Source organism: Oryza sativa, chromosome 2 (assembly GCF_034140825.1).
Source record: "Oryza sativa Japonica Group chromosome 2, ASM3414082v1".
Lineage (NCBI taxonomy): Eukaryota > Viridiplantae > Streptophyta > Magnoliopsida > Poales > Poaceae > Oryza > Oryza sativa.
The window spans coordinates 9,631,286-9,652,368 of record NC_089036.1 but is presented as its reverse complement, the minus strand read 5'-3'; the positions used below and the strand labels follow the sequence as shown (position 1 = coordinate 9,652,368).

The 21,083-nt window shown below is 41.1% G+C and overlaps 1 protein-coding gene and 1 non-coding gene across 2 annotated transcripts; both read left to right on the top strand.

Moving 5' to 3' along the window:
- The first annotated feature begins 1,266 nt into the window (after positions 1 to 1,266).
- On the top strand, positions 1,267 to 7,177 carry LOC4328974 (protein LIKE COV 1). The gene is made up of 7 exons (XM_015767622.3): positions 1,267 to 1,534; positions 1,671 to 1,723; positions 3,180 to 3,289; positions 4,664 to 4,831; positions 4,907 to 5,004; positions 6,515 to 6,641; positions 6,733 to 7,177. The coding sequence occupies exons 1-7, from the start codon at positions 1,313 to 1,315 to the stop codon at positions 6,828 to 6,830; spliced, it is 876 nt and encodes a 291-aa protein (XP_015623108.1). The 5' UTR covers positions 1,267 to 1,312; the 3' UTR covers positions 6,831 to 7,177.
- Positions 7,178 to 11,115: 3,938 nt separating this feature from the next.
- TRNAM-CAU (transfer RNA methionine (anticodon CAU)) lies at positions 11,116 to 11,187 on the top strand. The gene has a single exon. It is a non-coding gene; the product is annotated as a tRNA-Met (tRNA).
- Positions 11,188 to 21,083: the final 9,896 nt, after the last annotated feature.

Genomic DNA, 21,083 nt, shown 5'->3' with positions numbered 1-21,083 from the left:
CGGCGACCTAGCGGCAGCGCAAGAGAGAGGCAGCGGTGAGAGAGGAGCTGACGGCTGTGGAGAGGAGAGGAAAGCTCGCGACGGCGTCGTCGTCTTGGCTCGGGCGGAAACGGGCGGCGGCAATGGAAGGGAGAGGCCGGCATGGGGGAGCTCGGGGTGGCGATGAGAGAGGAGCTGGTGGCTGTGGAGAGGAGAAGAAAGCTCGGCGGCGGCGTCGTCTCGGCTCGGGCGGAAACGGGAGGCGGCGATGGAAGGGAAAGGCCGGCACGGGGGAGCTCGGGACAGCGGCCGTGGCGCGGGCGGTCGCATGCGAGGCGGCCGGCTCGCGACGACGTGGCCAACGCGACAGCGGTGTGTCGGCGCGGTCGTCCTCCTCCCCCAGTCGCCGTCGTCCCCCTCCCTCCCGTCAGCGCCGCCGTCCTCCTCCCTGAGTCACCGCCGTCCCCCTCCCTCCCGTCAGCGCCGCTGTCTCCCTCCCGTCGCGCGCTCGCCTCCGGCACGGTGGCTCGGCGAAACCGCGGCAGTGGCGGCGCCCATGGTGTGCGGTGGTTCGGCATCGCCGCCGCTGTCCTCCTCCCATCAACACCGCCCCCGCGCGCTCGCCGCTGCCGCAAGCTCGCCTCCGACCCCGGCCATGGCCTCCTCACGTCGGCTTCCCCGCCTCCGCCGCGCCGGTCAGCCGGCGCCTTGCCAAGCACCACCGTGACAGCCCATCCCCTCGTGCCGCCTCTCACCATCGAGAAAAAAGAAGGAAGAAAGAGAAAAAAGAAGGAAGAAGGGAGAAAAAAATAAAAAAATTTCATGTCATCGTGCACGTGGCGTGCCACGTAGGCAAAAGCACGGTCTACGCGGCTTTGGACCTAGATGATACAATAAACCAAGTTTAGATATCTCGATGTGCGCTTTGCAAGTTCGTGGACCTAAGTGAAACCTCCTGACAAGTTTAAGAACCGCCGGTGTATTTTACTCTATTAAATAATATATAATCAAACAAAAAAATGGACTATAATCTCTCTTGACACATGGACCCGTAAGCTGGTAGCCCATACCGGTCTTTATACTCCTATACACGACGGACCTAATTATTTATCTTTTTTTGTGAAACCATGAAACAGCTCAGCTCAAAATATTAAGAAAAAAAATGAATTCACGAAAATGTCATTGGTTTAGACCAAAAAAATGTCCAATACCATGGACCGCCTAGCAAACATCGAGGGCGAGGCGCAGCAAGAAACAAGAAATTCCCAAACACAAACAAGCCAAGCCAGAGAGGGAGAGGTAGCTGGAGGAGAGCTGCTCGGCGAGGGCGAGGATGGCGATGGGCGACGCGAAGCCCTCGGCGGTGCACATCCCGATGCCCGCGCGCGACCGCGACCGCGACCGGGACCGCGAGCTGCTGCTCGTCCCGCCCGCCGCCGTCGCCACCTCCGCCTCCGCCTCCGCCTCGGCCGCGGGCCGCGACTCCGACTCCGACGACGAGTCCAAGCCTTCCTCCGCCTCCGCCGCCGCCGCCGCCGCGCAGACCGGCCGTGAGGTCCGGCACCCTTTCCTCCACGGAATCTTTTTTTTTTTTGTAGCATCGAGCCAGATTTGATCTGGAGGGCGTGGCGAAGCTGTAATGCGTGTTTCGAAATGTGACGCCTTTTCTTTGTGGTTTTGTTGATTTTCAGGCGTTTCACAAGGTTGTGCATAGCTGGGCGTCCAAGAAGTTCATGACCGGATGGTACGTCGCCTGTTTTTGTGCTCCTCGATTTTGGAGGATTTTTGCTTTCGTGGTTCAGAATTTGGATCCGAAATTGGACCGGTGGATTACCACGGGAGTTTCGTGGCGTCGGAAAAATTTTCTCTTTAAGCTTAGATGTCTAAGTTTTGGGACACAAAACGAACAAGCTTCAAACTTGTGGGCATGTTGGTTTTGCTGTTAGATTGGGATCCGCAGAATTGAGTCTGGATGCATGCCTTACTCGTGTTCAGTTTGGTGATGATGTTGCTATTTTACTTATAGTGTATAATGCCAATGGTGTTGCCGTCTTGATTAGAGCATTGGGAGTTGGGGTCTCAATTATGCCAATTGAGACTGTAGCTCAACCGCAAAAGTTTTGACAGCCAGCATTGCGAAATTTGCACCGTGGTGACACACATGTTTTTCTTGCTGACAGCAGTTGATACTTTGATAGTGATGTTAGGAGTTAGGACCTTGGAAAAACTTTACAGAATTTCATTTAGAATTTCATTTTCCCACTTTAAATTTAATTGTAATATTTTACCTTGTCTTAATTCAAGCATATCTTGGTGTTCAGACCCCTTGAACCTGATTGCCCTTATGTGCTGTTCACTGTACTAGTTGAGCTGCTCAATGTGTTTCCCAACCAGTCATATCCATCCTTTCTTGAAGTATAAATGAAAGTAAAATATACGCTAGTTCTTTCTGAATTTTTTGGTTTTGCAAGAATGACAGAAACTGAATTGATACCATTATGGTGCACAGTCGCATTTCTCCAGTCAGATGATCTGATAGATGCAGATTATAAATGAACATGATGAAATGGATTGGATGTTTATCATAAATGATTGCAGATCTCAATCTGATAAGAGGGACTTTAGTCTATCCTTTCATGAACTTGGTCTATTTGGAGAGAAAAGGAGTCAAATAAGTTAAAGATTGAATTTAATTAATCCATGAAGTCTTCACTTCATTTCCTAATCTCATGCAATTTATCCCATAAATTCAATTTTTTTTCTTTATATTTGTTGAAATATCTCTCTCATAAGGGATGTATCACGGACTCAATATAAAAATAGCATGAATAGAATTGCCTATCATAATAATTGGTCTTTTGGCTACAGAAAGGAAAACAACAGTTCAATCGTAGTGCCAGACTGCCAGCATGGAATCTAAGTTTCTATTTGGTTGTTTGCAATTATAGCATGGATACTTTCTTCGTTTCTTTTATTTCTACTATGCTTTGGTAAAATATCTCTGGGGGCATGAGAATCTAAGTGAAATAATTTTAAAAGCAGTAAATAGTGTACTATTTTAGCTATTATTTGCCATATTGCAAATGTTATTGCAGTTTTGTGTACTTAAATAAAAACTTAATACTAACATTGGAGATTTCATTGTAAAGTTTTTCCTGTATTTCTCATTTGCTAATGGGATTTTCTCCCTTCTGTTTCAGTGTAATCCTCTTTCCAATTGCAGTTACATTCTATATCACATGGTGGTTCTTTCGCTTTGTGGATGGGTTTTTCTCCCCAATATATGCTCATCTTGGAATCAATATATTTGGTATGCACAGTACTTGAACTATTGTATGATTGTCAGTCCAGATTACTACTTAGTTGATCAAGAGAATTATAATCCTATTAGAAATATGTTTTTCTTTTTAGTATTGGAGAACTACTCTTGTTTACTTTATTCCTTACCAACTCCAGCAATATTTGCTTTCATTTGTAGTTTGTAGGTTCTTCCAAGTCACTGGACTTTTCTTTTGAGTTATCACAAATACATATGTACCATAAATTTGTGTATGCACCAAAATATCATTAGCATATAGGCTACTATTGCCATTACGCTTAAGACCTTTATTCACATTATCACGTATATTCGCATAATGCCTGTCCCATCTAATTAGTCATTACTTCTTTCCTCTGTCTGACTGTCTGTATTTTGCTTTACACAGATGATATTAGTAGACATCACTCCTTAGCTTTTATCTTGTGTTGATAGTCTTATGTTGTTTTTTGAACAGCTAATTGTCCTATGATTGCTATGTGTCTATGACATTCAAATTATAATTTAGATGAGCTATAAAGCTTCATTTTTTTTTTGTTTATTCCCATATACTTAATTGGATATGTTGTTCTTTCTTCATTACTGTTCTCAACTTAATTCCATACATTTATGTTTACCTCATACTCCCTCCGTCCCACAAAGGAGGTCGTTCTGCTCACAAGCAAATGTCCCATATTTGTTGACGCTGCACTTCCCCAACAGCACACAGTTACAGACTCCTAGAAAAGCATCCATAAAGAAAGTGAAAAGTTTTGAATTGATTGGACTGGTTGCATTAGTTTAATCCATAAAGTAGCATATGTGGCAGTGTACTAGAACTACTCAAGCCATGAAATAGCAGATGTGGCAGTGTACTAGTACTACTCAAGCATCCACATGATTAGCTCTAATCTCATAAATTAGGGGCAAAATGGCCATTTTCAGTCACAACTAATTTGGCTCAACCATCCTTGAACGTCCAGCATTCTGGGACAGAGGAAGTATTTTGTGATGCAATTGCTTCTTGTTCTTAAAGAATCAGGCGGACCTTTCAATGCTATTTATGCACAAACCCACACCCTCTTCTTTTGTTAAAAAAAAAAAGTTCTGCCCTTAAAATTAGATGTAGGTTTGACTGAAGCTTTTCCTCAAACTTGCTTTCCAACCTCTGTACTCTTATGAAATAAAGAGTATATAACTAGATATCATAGCAAAATTTTCAAAGATCATAACCTACTTATTGTGCATCGTCTGCCAACTTTGTTCATAGGTTGTTCTGGGTACCCACTCTTCTGTAGTTGTGTGTGCCTTCTTTCTACTGTGGTTTCTCATGGTTTATAATGGATTTCCACTCGATTCTGAAGTTGACGATTTTCACACTATTTGCAGGACTTGGTTTTGTAACTTCAATATCATTCATTTTTGTGGTTGGTGTGTTCATGTCATCTTGGCTGGGGGCATCTATTCTCGGTCTGGGAGAGTGGTTTATAAAGAGAATGCCATTTGTTCGCCATATTTACAATGCATCCAAGCAGATCAGTGCTGCCATTTCACCTGGTTATATTCTCCACCTTAATGTGATTCCATAAACCACAATTTAATTGTCAATCGCTAATTTGGTTTTTCATGCAGATCAGAACAAACATGCATTCAAGGAAGTGGTCATTATAAGGCATCCCAGAATTGGCGAATATGCATTTGGATTCATCACTTCGGAAGTTCTACTTCAGGTTTGAGTGGTGCTAGCTATTATAATTCAATTGTTCTCTCTTCATTTCCTAGTATCATAGTTATTGTTCATGCATTATATTTGTGTGTGTTATCACTGTATTGAGATTGTTTCACCAAGTTTTGGTGATCTGTTTACATTTTGTTTAAAGTAGCTGCCACTGATAACATCATGGACCCTTTTGCCAGTCATCGAACTTTGCACAAACAGACGAAAGCAACTAACAAAATTGGCTAACAAATTATGAGATATGCATGCATGCAGCTAATCAACTGAAGTGATAGTGGTCCAACATAATGATTGAGCACGTGCTACTGTAACTAGCGGTTTAGTGATTCTATGCATGGTGGATAGCTGTGTGATGTTCACACCTGACAGCAGGAGGTTTGACTTCTATTTAGGCATGACTTAAGTATCAGTGATGGTTTTGAGGGTGCCCTGTGGTAATTAGTGCAGTAGTAGCACAGTAGCACCTGGTTTTTTGAAATAGCAGAAACAGGTATGAATATAGAAGGGGAAGAGGTTGTTAGTGAAAGTGGAAGAACATAATGAAGATATGGTAATTGCAGGATAGTTAATCTTGCTAATTATAATGGAAATTATTGGTGCAGGGTGTTTATTTCTATTTTTTCCTAAAACAAGTGACCTTTCCCAATCTTGATATTAACATCCCATGCTGAGTGCCAATGTTTTAAATTTCGGATTGGCCTAGGAAAAGCACTTAGGGTGCGTTCGTTTCCTTGTGTTGGGAATTCATTCCCTCCGCATGGATAATGGAGCGACTCATTAGCACATAATTAATTAAGTATTAATTTTTTTGAAAAATGGATTAATATGATTGTTTTAAAACAACTTTTGTATAGAAAATTTTTGCAAAACACACCGTTTAGTAGTTTGAAAAGCGTGCGCGCGGAAAACGATGGAGATGAGTTGGGAAAGTTGGGGGAAGAACACAGGGTGTGTTTAGTTCACGTCAAAATTGGAAGTTTGGTTGAAATTGGAACGATGTGATGGAAAAGTTGGAAGTTTATGTGTAGGAAAGTTTTGATGTGATGGAAAAGTTGGTAGTTTGAAGAAAAAGTTTGGAACTAAACAAAGCCACGGTACACAGCCTTAGAAATAGACAGGTGCCTGGCCAGTTCTCCATACATTTTTTCTCATACCAGTATTATAAGTAACTTTACAAACTAAAAAAAAATGTGATACTCATTCTGAGCTAAACTGTTAATCTGTGAACGAGTTAACTGCTAGTCAATTTATTTGCTGAAACAATTTATCTGTGAATGAGTTAAAATTTATTTGTTTTGTTGTCCAAATATGTGGAGCTTCCTTAGTTGTTAGCACAGGCAGTGCAGCTGCATTAGTTGATATGTTGCATTTGAATATTTTTCATGGATGTTCATGTGCTCTTCTATGTATTAGGGTTTTGCACTAGCATTTCTTAGTTGCATACTTTTGGCTAACTAACCGTCTGGACAAAATATTGATACGCGTTTACTTCCTTACGCCAGGATTATTCCAGTGAGGAACAAATGTACTGTGTATATGTACCAACCAACCATCTCTACATTGGGGACATATTTCTGGTCAACTCAAGTGATGTGATTAGACCAAACTTATCTGTTCGTGAAGGCATCGGTATGCGCATCTTCTATTTCTAAGCTAAATGAATTTTCATCCCTTCAACTTTGAATAGCTTTGGTAATTGCCTTGTTTCGTGGTGTTGCAGAGATTGTCGTTTCAGGAGGCATGTCAATGCCTCAAGTTCTATCCATAGTGGAAACGGAGCAGAACCAATGGAGCAGGATGAGATCTAGTCGAAGCTAAGATAACCCTCCTACGTGTGCCCAGATTTCGCTTGTAATCCCGTGTTTACTGGTTTCTGTAAGTACAAGGGTAGGATCCAATAGTAGAATGTACAGTTCTCCTGGCTGGGAATGCAAAATCACGCTGTGCACGCACTTAAGCTGTCACTCCATTCAAATGCGCGCGTGTGAACTTCGTTCCTTAGGTTGGAGCTTCATGAGGTAGAGTTTGTCCTGACGGTTTAGATGACACAGTTTATTCGCTTCATTTATTTGGTTAAGAGGGAGTTCTAGTTCTGATTGTCTGAAAAATCTTTTCCAGTTGCCACTGGCTTACTAATGACATGGTTAAGTGCATGTGTTTGTGTATGACAGTACGAGATTTGTGGCCTGAATGTTGTACGCATGAACGAAATGACTACCTATGACCAACGTGCATTTGACTTGAAAGCTTAATATATGTTGGTTAATATTGTTCCAGTCAAGTTCTTCGACATGGTTGTTAGGTGGGGTTAATTGGTTATCTGTTCGCAGCCTTGCATGTCTATAGTTTGTTTGCGGACTTGTTGGTAATCAAGACTTCCAGAGCTTGTGTATTGCCTATGATTAGGTATGGTAGTGTAATATAAAAAAGAATATGTTTCAGTCATGCAACTGCTCTCTCGTTGAAGAATAATGATATTCTTTTTTCCTTAGATTCCACGGATGGGCACATTCAGTGTGACGTGTATTGATGTTACTCCTGCTCAGGAAGAAGCTAAGGGTGTGTTTAGTTCCACGCCAAATTTAGAAGTTTGATTAAAATTGAAAGTTTAAAGAAAAAAGTTAGAAGTTTACGTGTATAAGAAAGTTTCGATGTGATGAAAAAGTTTGAAGTTTGAAGAAAAAATTGGGAACTAAACCTGGCCTAAGAAATAAAATGCAATTAGTAGTGTCACATGCATACTCCATCCGTCTTAAAGAAAACGAATGTAGGACTTTAATGCAACGAATCTTAAAAAAAACGAATGTAGACTTTAATGCAACGAATCTAGACAGCGACATATTTAGAATCATTATATTAGGATGTGTTATATCCAGTACGAGGTTGATTTTTTATGGGATGGAGGTAGTATAGTACGGATTTTCAATTCAGAGTTGTTTGGGTGCGACATGTTTATCCAGACGGAGTACTCCCTCCATCTCATAAAAAATGAATCTAGGATCGGATGTGACATATTCTAGTACTATGAATTTGGACATGTCACAGCCGATACTAGATTAGTTTTTTTTTAACAGAGGGAGTACGTAGCAACCATATAATTTACAATATACCTTATCCAATACCAGGTAAGATAGTATAGAAACAAATCAGCAGCTTCACTCTAAACAAACAGCAATATATGCAGGTTGGAAGGCAGCCTGATTATCTTTATATACATCCATATTAAAGAGCACCGTGTACTGTTGATTTTTAGATAATTGATTAAACCGGTCTCTACATCCAAAAAGATGTACACAGCCCCAACAAAACTTATAGGAGTACATAGACTCACTCTCTTACAAAAGGTTTAACAACATGTCAAGCAACTAGGCTCTAGCAATAACAATTCTTAAAAAGTTAATACGAGTTTCAACCGAACCACACAACAAAACAAGAGAGTATTATTCTCCCAATCATTTTCTAAGTTTGACCCCTTCATTGCGAAAAGCCAGAAACTCTCTTCTCCAACATCAAGCAATATTCTCTCATTTTTTGGCTATCTTCCTCCTTAAGTAGCAAAGACTATTGCCTTGTCCAAAAAGTCCCCTTGAAAATCACCTGTAACAAAAAAAATTAGTATTGGAGCTATTAAAGACTGTATCATTCTGGCATAGCCAAACCACCCAACACAAAGCTGCGATCCCCACAAGGATTTGAGCTCTTAGCTTGGGTTGAACCCCATTTAGCAAATTGCTGAAAAGATTAGCAACATTCCTAGGCGGATGAACTCCAAAAGATATAAAGACTGCATTCCACATGAATCTTGCCAAAATACAATCAAACAAAAGGTGTTGAATTGATTTGTTAGAATCACAAAAACAACACCTAACACTACCCTTCCACTTCCTTTTGACTAAATCATCCTTTGTTAAAATTACTCCAGTCTTTAATTACCACAATAATTTTTTAATTTTTAGTGGTATTCTGAGTTTCCAAATCATGTCCTTTTTAGGAATGGCTTCCCTATACATGATTGCTTTGTACATTAAGTTAACTGAGAAACGCCCATTGCCTCCCACAAAAATGTATCATTTTGCTCGGTCAATTTTATTGATATAACCTTTGAGACCACTTCCAACCAAGCTTTTAAATTATGTCCCACTATAGCCCTCCTATAGAGGTCTTTTACTCATGACCCTTGCCACTGATTCATTCTTGTTTATCACAAAGTTATACAAGGCTGGGTAACAAGCAGCAAAGAGAGTATTCCCGTTCCATTGATCCTCCTAGACTCTAACCTGAGTCCCACCGTGCACTTTAATGATCCGGAGATGTTTTTAACCATCATGAGTACCGACCAGAAATGATAATACCTTGATTTTTTTTCTCTACATGAGTCAAAATTTTCTTTGATAGGTACCTCCTTAGCAAGTTTTCCAATCTCCCTCTTCATTCCAAAGTTTATATAACCATTTGCTTAGCCATGGACAAAGTTAATACAAGGGATCTTTTAGATAGAAAACATTGTGTTCCAGCCCATGCAACTGTTTTATTGTTCTTGTTGCCTCCACAATGGTACGGAAACTCGAGAACATCTCTTCTTTTCATGTGATTTTAGTTCTCTTTGTTGGAGTCAGCTGGGGTGGAATTGGATCAGTACACATGAATTTAATCAAATGATTCAATCCTAGAGTGCTTCCTTTTCCTATTCTTGTTTCATAGAACTTCTGCTCTTGGCTGCCTGGAATATCTGGAAGGAGAGAAATAGCTTGATTCTTAATGGTTTGTAGCCTGATGTTCTCTCTTGGGAGAGAAGTTTAAAATTAGATTTGAGCCTACATTTACCTAGGCTCAAGGATTCTCATCGTCCATTGGTGCAATCATGGATTGAATATTTGTAATTTGTTATGTCTTGCTTTTGTTTTGTTATCGTTTTAATTTTCGTATATAAACCTTTTATTTAGGATGTGACTAGATAGTGCACAGTAGTGAATTAGTCCTAACCGGAGACCACTCCATCCTATATATAAATCTTTCTTTAGTGACTTATATCTTTTAAATCACATATTATTTTTACGATCTATTTACATCATTGTACTCTATTCAAAATATGTGACAAAACGAGATCCATGTCGAATATATTCAAACATTTTATTAATATAAAAGTAATTTATTTAAATTATAGAAGTAACTTAGATATGCACTAGAAGTAACTCTATATAACATTAGAGGCAATTACATTATTACTGAGTTGTAGTAAGAAACTGGGGAGTAAATTCACAAGCAAAGTGTAGAGAAGATTTTTATGTAAATACATTTATGAAAGTAAGTTTAATAAAGTTTGAAAGTAATCAAAAAAGTAACTTAGCACAAAATGGAACTGAGTTGCTACAACAATAGAAGTGAATCTGTTGTAGGGATAAAAACATGAGTCTATCAAGAAATTAAATTTAATCTGCACAAATTATGGAATTGACTAAAAACAATAATAAAAAGTAATCAACAAGCATTATGAATGTATAAGAAGTAATTTAATCAAATCTTAAAGTAATTTATATATATGATAAAAGTAACATACATATATAATAAAAGTAATTTGCAAACATAAATATTTTTTTATCATAATATAATCATGTAAGATCTTGTTATAAACATTTAATTACAACGAACACATTGGTATTGTCGGATTATAGATCAAATAAGTAATTAAGAGATAATTTTATTAGAAGGAAAAATGGCATGTATGATATAATAACAAACAAGACATGAACGTGTAGATGTGTAGTAGCACTTCTCTCTTTTTTCCCCTCATGCTATGCGCATATATGCCTACACGGGGTCGGATAGCTCTAAGGCGCGTCACAAACGAGTGGCTTCTCGATCTAGATTTACGTTTTATTTAATATATATACCGTGGAAGCCTTCTCTACTGTGCTTTCTTAAAAATTGCTTAGCATGCATTTGTTTATACAACCGTGTGCTTCGTGTCTGATTGCTACACATGGCAGTGAACACACTCATAATATACTAAACCGTTATTTCCACATATTGGCCTTTTAACAGACAAAATTGCATTGTTACAAACAAGTACTAATTATATTTTGTTATGCCTCTGAGCATAACGATCAGAGTGGCGCAGCGGAAGCGTGGTGGGCCCATAACCCACAGGTCCCAGGATCGAAACCTGGCTCTGATAATATATTTTTTATTTCCTTCTAAAAAATATTCATTTCTTTATGTGAATTGTTTTGGTTGACATTCTAATAATATTTAAATTCTCCCACAGCAAAATAAATATTTTTTTCTTTCCTTATAAAAAAAGATTATTCATATTTTTTTCAGTAAATTGTTTTGGTTGACATTCTAAAAAGATTCTGTATTCTCCCACAGCAAAAAAGGAAAAAAAAACACGATTCTGAATTCTGAACACAAAGTCACCAGGAAAAGAGAAGTTTTATATTATTGACCGTAGATGGACCAAAGTTGGATGTACGATGTAAAAGGGCATATAGCCTAGTGGTTATAAGAGTCTCAATAGCACTTTAGATCCTGAGTTCGACTCCCATGGGAGCGAATTTTTTAGGATTTAACAACATTGTGCTTTCAATGGTAGGCGACGTACCCATCGATAGCGAGGCGCCTGTGGAGACTTCGTCTTTCAATGGTAGGCGACGTATAGCGAGGCGCCTGTGGAGACTTCATCAATCTCCAGGAGGATTTGCCGGCCCAGTCTTCGAAGATATGTACTGTGTAATTCTCAAAAAAGAAGTTGGATGTCCGATATTCACCTTTTGATGGATGTCCGATATTCACCTTTTGATCCCAGAGTATAGGAGGGAGTCACTGAATTCATAAATTTTGCGGATAATGACAGAAAAATTAGGATGAGCAAATATATTATGTGTCGATGTGTGGACTGCACAAATAAGAAGATGTTCAATTAGAGTTCATGGGCGCATTCTCATCTAATCCGTAGAGGATTCATGTACCACTACAGATGTTGAAGTAAGCATGGAGAGCAAGACACTACTAAAAAACAATTTTTCCGTGCGGCAAGAAAGGGTTTTCGCGTGTGGTATGGCTAGCCGCATGCTCCAAAGGGTCCGGAAAAATCACTATTTTTGTGTGACGGTGCTTATGTCGCCAAAATAAAAAACCGAAAAAATAAAATAAAAAAAAAACCCGAAACCCTGCCCCTAGAACCTGTCGCCGCCGCCCTCCTCGTGGTCACCGTCGCTGGGTCCACCTGCTCTCATCGCCGTCGCCAGAGCCAGATCCGCCACCCCCATGCCTCCCCACCACCGGATTGGCTGCTGTCGCGCCTCCCCCCGTCTGATCCGCCACCACCGTGCGGAGGAGGGCGGCCATCGTCGTATCTGCGCGTGCGACGGTCACCGTGTCTCACTACTGCCAGATCCGCCACCGCCGCGCGTGGGGAGGGTGGCGCCGCTCCCGGTCGCCTCCTCCTCATTGTCGGCAGCGCTGCGCCCCGCTCCCGGCCACCTCCTCCTCGCCGTCATTGTCGGCGGCGGATCCAGGCGTCGCAACAACGGCGGCGGATAGGACCATTGCGGGGCCGCTCCAGGCCGCCTCCTCTCCTCGTCGTCGTCGAGGGCGGTAGGGGCGGCTTGGATCCAGCTGTCGCGCACGGTCCCGAGCCGCGCGTCGCCCGCTCCTGGCCACGATGCCTGGCTGCCGGTCGCTAGTCACCGCGCCGCCTCCCGCCCGCCCCCGGCCGCGAGCCGGCCGCCTCCCGCGCGCCGCACACTTGGATGGGAGAAGAGGAGAGGAGAGAGAGAGTAGGGAGTAATAAAAGGGAAAGGAAAAGAGAAGAATTGAAAATTTTAAAGTGAGATAAAAAAAATTGTATTTTTTGCGTGCAGTCCACTTAAGAGGCCTGTTTTTGAAAATCGATTTTTCGGTGCAGCCCTCTTAGGAACCCGCACACGAAAATAGAGAAAGTTTTTTTTTAAACGTGACGAGTTACTGGCCATTTGCAATCTAAAGAGGTTCATGTATAGGAATATTGTTTTTAGTGAGAGACACCACATGTTGCTGCTGATGAAGTGTCGGATGTAGTGAACGACCAACTCGAGATGATATTTTTATCCCTTCTCCATTAGACAGAAATATCATACCATAGATTTCGATCCTCAAATTTGAGCACAATGTGGTGTCATAATGTATCGTGCACTCGTGCGGGAGCAATCAATCGTTTAACCAACCATTTCCGTTAGCATGCCGAAAGTCCTAACAAGCGATCGCTCGGTAGCGATCGGTCCCTCTCCCCCACATGATTTCTTTTTTTTTATTTTTTACACCGTATTACTTTCTTATTTTAGTAAATTTTTACACCTAAAATTTAAACACCTCAAGTTTACACATCTAAAATTTATATACCTAAAGTTTAGAGACCCAAAGTTTATAAGTCAAAGGTTTATATATCCGATTCAAATTTAAATTTGAATTCAAATATTTTTATATATAGTATTTCTATATATCTAAAGTTTATACACCTAAAATTTATAGACCTAAATTTTAGAGACCCAAAGTTTATAAGTCAAAAGTTTATATATCTGATTCAAATATTTTTATATATAGTATTTCTATATATTTAAAGTTTATACACCTAAAGTTTATCGACCCAAAGTTTTTATGTCAAAAGTTTATATATCCGATTCAAATTTGAATTTGAATTCAAATATTTTTTATATATAAGTAATTCTATACATAAATTTTTCTAACTTTATTATTTTTATTTTTTAAAAATTTTATGGTATAGTAGGAAGAGAAGAAGGGGAGGAAAAAGGGGAGAGGAGGGGCGTCGCTATTGCGCGACTGAACGCGCGCCGGGAGGCGCGCGCGGGCAAGACGACATAAACGGAATACATGCACCTTGCCGCGCGCGTGGGCCTTCCCTTTCTTTTCCAGCGCGCGTGTGGGCCTTCACTTCCTTTTTCCAGGCTCCAGTCCAATGCGTGCATGTGGGCTTTCTCCTAACTCTTTCCAACGCCACGCGAGCAGCTGCTTTCCTCTAGTCTGTATACTACTATATCCTCTTGTCTATACTAATATATATATATATATATATATATATATATATATATATATATATATATATAGTAAATTTGTTTGGTGCTCCATGGTGCCCGGGCACCATTGTTGAAATTGAGTATATACCCAATTCAAATGAGCATGAAACTTTTTCAATTATTTAGGTATTAATATTAACTACTTTACTAACTAGTTGAAAGCAAGTTTGAACTGAATTTGAACTTGTTTTTGTTAGATTTTGATTCTAGGTATATAGCATCCATACATATAATTAGTTAGGTATGTAATCATGGATTGTGAAATAAAGTTAAATTTGAGTTGTTTTGTTGATAGGTATAGGTATGAATCGAATTCTTATAACTAGGTATATACTCACAATTTGAAAATTTTGAAAAATTTGAGTGATTTTGTGCATTTGAAACCATGGTGCCCGGGCACCATGGTGCCCCATATGAGTGTCCTATACATATACATATATATATATATATATATATATATATATATATATATATATATATATATATATATATATATATATATATATATATATATATATATATATATATATATATATATATATATATATATATATATATATATATATATATATATATATGAGTTGGATTTTTTTCACGCGAGTTCACATGTACCCACAATCTACACCCTATATGTATCTTGCACGAATCTTAGGGTAAGTATATATATTAGGTGCTAACAAAATGTAACATGCATGATATTTACGTTATACTATATTTTTTACAAGTGTAAAATACCTTGTTTATATAAATTATCTTGTTTATGTAGTTTTTGATGGTAGGATATATATCATTTTGGAAATATCATTTTTGCAATACGACAATTTGGTGATATAGTAGATATATTGTTTTCTCATTTTGACTAAATATCATGTTATAAACAAAATAAGGGTTAGAGAAATACAATGCACTAGATATATAAATGTCATATATAATTATTATTGAAAATTTTATTTGGTAAAAAATGCAACATACATGTTATACATATTGTGAACCAACCTAATCCTAATTATCTTTTCTCCCTATAGTAAGCATTCATTTGGTTAAGGTTAGGTACATTTTGCAGCACGAATCTTGGAACACATCAACAGTGTAGATTGTAGGTACATATGAACCGAGTGATATATATATATATGTATGTATGTATGTATGTATGTATGTATGTATGTATGTATGTATGTATGTATGTATGTATGTATGTATGTATGTATGTATGTATGTATATATTGAGTTGGATTTTTTTGCACGCGAGTTCACGTGTAACCACAATCTATACCCTATATATAGCTTGCACGAATCTTAGGACAAGCATATTAGGTGGTAACAAAATATACCATGCATGATGTTTACGTTATACTATATAGTGTAAAATACCTTGTTTATGTAATTTTTATATTTCTTGTATGCAAAATTTGTTTATGTAGTTTACCTTGTTTATATAAATTACCTTGTTTATGTAGTTTTTGATAGTAGGATATATATCATTTTGGAAATATCATTTTTGCAATATGACAATTTGGTGATATAGTAGATATATTGTTTTCTCATATTAACTAAATATCATGTTATAAACAAAATAAGGGTTAGAGAAATACGATGCACTGGATATATAAATGTCATATATGATTGTTATTAAAAAAAATATTTGGTAAAAAATGCAACATACATGTTATACATATTATGAACCAACATAATCCTAATCTTTTCTCCCTATAGGAGGCATTCATTTGGTTAAGGTTAGGTACATTTTGCAGCACGAATCTTGGAACACATCAACGGTGTAGATTGTAGGTACATGTGAACCCGAGTGCAAATCTGCATTTTCCTATATATATATGTGTGTGACGTGTGTATACAAAGTATATACATACGTGTATATAATTTTTATGTGTACCAAAAAATTGACATAAAAAATATACATGTATACAAACTTTGCATACGCGTATACAAAATACAAAGTTTGTATACGCGTATAGAAAGTTTGCATACGCGTATGCAAAGTTTGTATACATGTATATTTTTTATATGCGAACTTTGTATACGCGTATGCAAACTTTGTATACGCGTATGCAAACTTTGTATATGTACATATTAAAAACCGAGAGAAAAAACATGAATACAAAATTTGTATACGTATAAATATGAAAATTGGTATACCTACAAATATAAACTTTGTACAAGTACATATTAAAAAAACCAAAAAAAGAAGAGAAACCGAAAAAAAGGAAAAAACCAAATCAGAAAGAGAACCGAAAAAAGGAAAAGAAACTGAAAAAAAACCGAAGAAAACCAAAACGGAAAGAGAACGAAGAAAAAAAAGAAGAGAAACGGCAAAAAAGAAAAGAAAAAGGAAACCCTCCGGGTGGAGAGGGGAAAGCCCACCAGAGGCCCAGAAAACAGTCAGATAAAATGTTGGGCTAGAAAGTAGAAGTAGTAGGAGGTGAACTCGCGCGCGCGCGCAACTAGTCGCTTATTAGCGATTTCGGGAGAGAAGCGTGTAGCCGACGTTGGCGCACTGTTACATCCACAAGAAGGATTCGCTATGGCTGAGGAACACGGCTATTTGTCTACCTGACGAGCCCGGCAAGGTGCGCCGACGACGCAGCTACCTCCTGGAGCTTCGCGGCGAGCTGCTGCTGGCCAGCGTTCTACAGGACGAGGACGACGACGACCGCCTCTCGGTGTCCGTGCACGCGTTCGATGTGGACGCAGCTGTGCACGCGCTCGATCCGGGTGCTGGGTGCAGCCGTGGACGACGACGAGCCAGCTGCCGTGCCGGTGTGGGAGAAGAGGGACGATGTCCTCGGTGACCACGTCCTCTTCCTGGGATACCCGGGCAGCTTCGCCGTGGAGGCCGCGCGGTTCAGCGGCGACGTGCCCGGCGGCAGCGCCTACTTCGTCGTCAGGTCGGAGCCGTGCCGCGTGTACAGGTGCAGCTTCGTGGACAGCTCCGGCTCGCCGGCGACGACGACGACGCTGGTGGAAACGCTGCCCGCCGGATGGAACGACGAGAGGTGCATGTGGTTCTTGCCTGAGCCCAACATTGATTGGATCAAGGTAGAAGAAGAAGCAGCAGCAGCTCCGGCAAGACGGCGGCGCCGCCGCCGGGAGCTGAGGATATACGCCGGCGATCTGTCGCCGCAGGTGGATAGACTCCGGCTGCGAGAGATGTACAGCGAGCACGGGAAGGTGGTGCAGGCGAGGGTCGTGTACGACAAGCGGGGGAGATCGCGAGGGTTTGGGTTCGTGACCATGGCGACGCAGGAGGGTTTCTACAGGGCCCTCGGTCGTTGCAACGCCGTGGAGAAACCGGTCATCTTTCTCCGACGAAAATCGTCATTGGCTTTTGTTTGCTTGTCCTGCTTGCTATCGTCTTTAGCTTACTATACTTTCGCTAACTTTTGTATGTTGATTAGCTGTTGTATCTTCTAGGCTTGCTGGTTTTCATTACTCGATCTATTTTTCTCTCCCACTTATATCAATTAAAAAAATAAAATTATTTTTTATCATTATCTGAAATATAAACTTTGCCGTGAATAGTACCTCGCACAAAAAAATAAAATCACAAATATAGTAGTCTTGTACAATAAACTTATACTTCCAACAATATACTTAAAAAAATTTATATGTTTCTTCCATTTCTAAGAGCGAAATGGATATTTTCAAATGAATTAAATGGTCAACTATAGGTATGGGCATAAAAAATTCAAAACTAAAATTAGATGATATATAACAGACCGAGCAAAACTCATGAACATACAAGGGATTGGTTGAAATTTAAGAGATGTATAAAGAATTTTCTCAAACTCAATCTAATAATAAATTCCACAATAAATTGAAAATAAAAATAATAAAATCAGTTCTGTATTCTTATGATGAATTATGGAAAATTCAAAATTTGGAATTTCGCCAGCAGACATTTAGTAACCTAGGGATGGAAACACGGTTAGTTTTCTTAATATAATGGATTAATTGCCATTAAAGGATCTAATTAAAGAGTAATAAAAAGGCATTTGCCACATAGGATGAGGTAAGACGAAATACGTCCGATCAGGGACTATGTAACGTCCCGCCTCCCCCAGGCCGGGCCCACTTACATCTGATAGCTTTCATAGGTCATAGACTGCCCTCACAGACCAACACTTTCATAGGTCATTCATCTGATAGCTTTCATAGGTCATAGACTGCCCTCACAGACCAACACATATCTTTTCTGCACACTTTGTCCTCACTCATGTGCACCCGGGTTCCCGGTCGGTCACCCATCCCAAATTGCTCCAGGCCAAGCACGTTTAACCCTGGAGTTCTTTGGAGATTGGCTTCCGGAAAAGAAGTTGCAACTTGTTGATATGAGTATTCTATTAATCTTATTAAGCCTTAGGCCGGGATGTTACACCCTCACCCCTCTTGTCACACCCCAATCCGGCACCGCCGCACAACGGCACCTGATAGGAGCGTGTCGTAGGAAAAACGGCGCGAACCGCTTCCTACGAAACCGCGATCTCAGTACCAGTCCCAGGACATAGTGCTGGTACCCACGGTGACAAATATGAATCATTGCAAATCCTTAAAATAAATAGAGGACTTATTTACCTTAACTTAGGTTGCAGCTCAGACAGCCCGAGAATGCAACCGACGACACGGACGAGGCGAACACCAACAACAGCAGCAGCAGCGGAACCAACGGTTTAACACCCGACACCACAGGCGACGGCTGGGAACCAGGACGAAACCCTAATCTTCACTTCACTTTATCTTCTCTTCAGGGCGGAGGAGCTATATATATATTTATATAGAGCAAGGGTGAGTACTTTCGTACTCAGCAAGTCACGGGAACTTGGGTGTTTAATGCAAGCTTGGAAGAGAGGCAAGGTTGTTTTGCAAATCTTTTATTTGAAGACATTTTGAAATCACTAAGTGATTTATTTCTTTCTAAGTTTGGGCCGAAGAGAGACTTGCGTCTCGATTCGACTTTAAGAGATGCTTTTCAACAACTCAATTGGTAATGTACCGACCTCCCGGGTCAGATCATTACTTCTCGGCTCCCAGAGCCATTCCACTTGATTAATCGGCTCCCAGAGCCTTTTTCATTTTCTCGGACTCCCAGAGTCCAGCTGCCCAGCAGCACAACAATCCGCTTCCACTCGGGAAGCCTAGTCTATGATGCCCACAGACATCCCGAATCACACAGATTCGTTTCTGACCACTCAGGTCATCCATCTGCCACATAGGCTGATTCTGGTTACGATTCCCACACCACAACAACTTTTCACAAAGCACAGGCAAACAAATCTACGGAACGGGAACCACCTCACATCCGCCCATGACCGTGGGCACGGCTGTTCGAACAGTTAGTTAACCTCTGCAGAGGGGTACACTTTACCCACAAGACACGAACTTACTCCAGACACTGGCCGGTGTCAGAGGTTCGCGACAAAGCCTTTCCCAAGCCGACCCAGGGATACCTCATGCCACATAGAAGGATCAAATCCTCACGTAAACATAGGCCATTTTAGGCGTTCACAAATCAAACTCCAACCACCTCGACCGGTAATTCAGCAAGCTTCTCGTTCTTGCATTACCAGGAACCCGGTTTGGCTCCAACCGACCCCGCCCCGGCGTTCCCAACTATTGGCATGCGAGGTTTCCCTGAACCGACTAGCTACTTAGCCAGGGTGTCCCATTCCACCTTGTGGTTGCACTTTGATTATGTTCGATGAGTTTCCCACAGGAATCGGTCCTTATATGCGAATACGGGACAGTGCCACATAGGCACAACCCCCGCATCGCGAGTTTTCACAATTCATTTTATTTTCAAACACACCGACACCACATGTCGGGTTTTGAAGGCTTCACAAACCCATTTCCCAAGTTTTCGACAAACAACGGTGTATGTGGGGTATTTGGTATACGCGCTCAGAGAGCACGAATACCGAGGTACCACAAGGGTGGAGCGACAAGGAATCAGGGTAGTACGACCTACGGAAATTAGTGCGACTACTGGGTAGGTCCGTCGGTTTGGCACGCAAACCGAGGCCAAGCAAGTTAAGTGTGTGAGTCTAATAATGCAAGTTGTAAACAAAATAATAATGACTTTTCAATTATAGGGGCAATTGATCAAAGGGTGACTTGCCTTGCTCAAAGTCTTCACGAAGCTTCACGAATCTTCGAGAAAACCCGCGATCGACGAAAATCCGATAACCGCAACTATACGCAAACAATCGAAAACCTAAACAAGGACCAAAAGAAAGATCCTATTTAGACTAATTAGTAGTGCCATTAAATAGATCTCAATTTTACGGAATTACTGGAAGTTGAACGGAGTCAATCGGAGTTGCGAATTGGGTGATATGAATTTTGGAAGTTTAATTTGGATTTTCTGGTCAAGGAAATGATTTATCGGAATTTTCTGGAATACGAGAAATGGTTTATGGAATTTTGGAACAAGGAATTGATTTATGGGACAAAGGAAAAAGGATTTATTAAATCCCTGAAAAAGAAAAGGATGGAGGGATATATATTAGACTTTTTCGAGCGGCAAGGGCGCGGCCCAAGGGTCGAAGGAGGCTCGGCCAAGCCATTTGGGCCGGCGCGGGCGCGGGAAAGGCGGCCCATTAGGGCGCGCGGAAGGGGGAGGGAGCGGTCCGGTGGACCGGGTGCACCTCGCGGGGTCCCGGGTGGGGCCCACATGTTGGCGGCAAGGTTCATGGTGGGGAGAGCGCACGCGGGTGCGGTGCTAGGGTTTGGTGGGTGCGGTGTGCGGGCGGTGCGCCGGGTGGATCGGATGGCAGCGGGCCCACATGCAGCCGGTTGGCGCACCGTGGACCGTGCGCGCGAAGGTGGGGAAGGGAGGAGGCGGCTGACCCAGTCGCAGCCGACGTGGCTCCGACGTGGCTGCCACGCGAGCCAACGGGAGGAGGAAGAAGGGGAGGCCGGGAATGAACGGCGGACGGCGGCCGAGTTCACCGGAGCAAGGCACGACCTCAGTGGAAAAAGGGAGCAC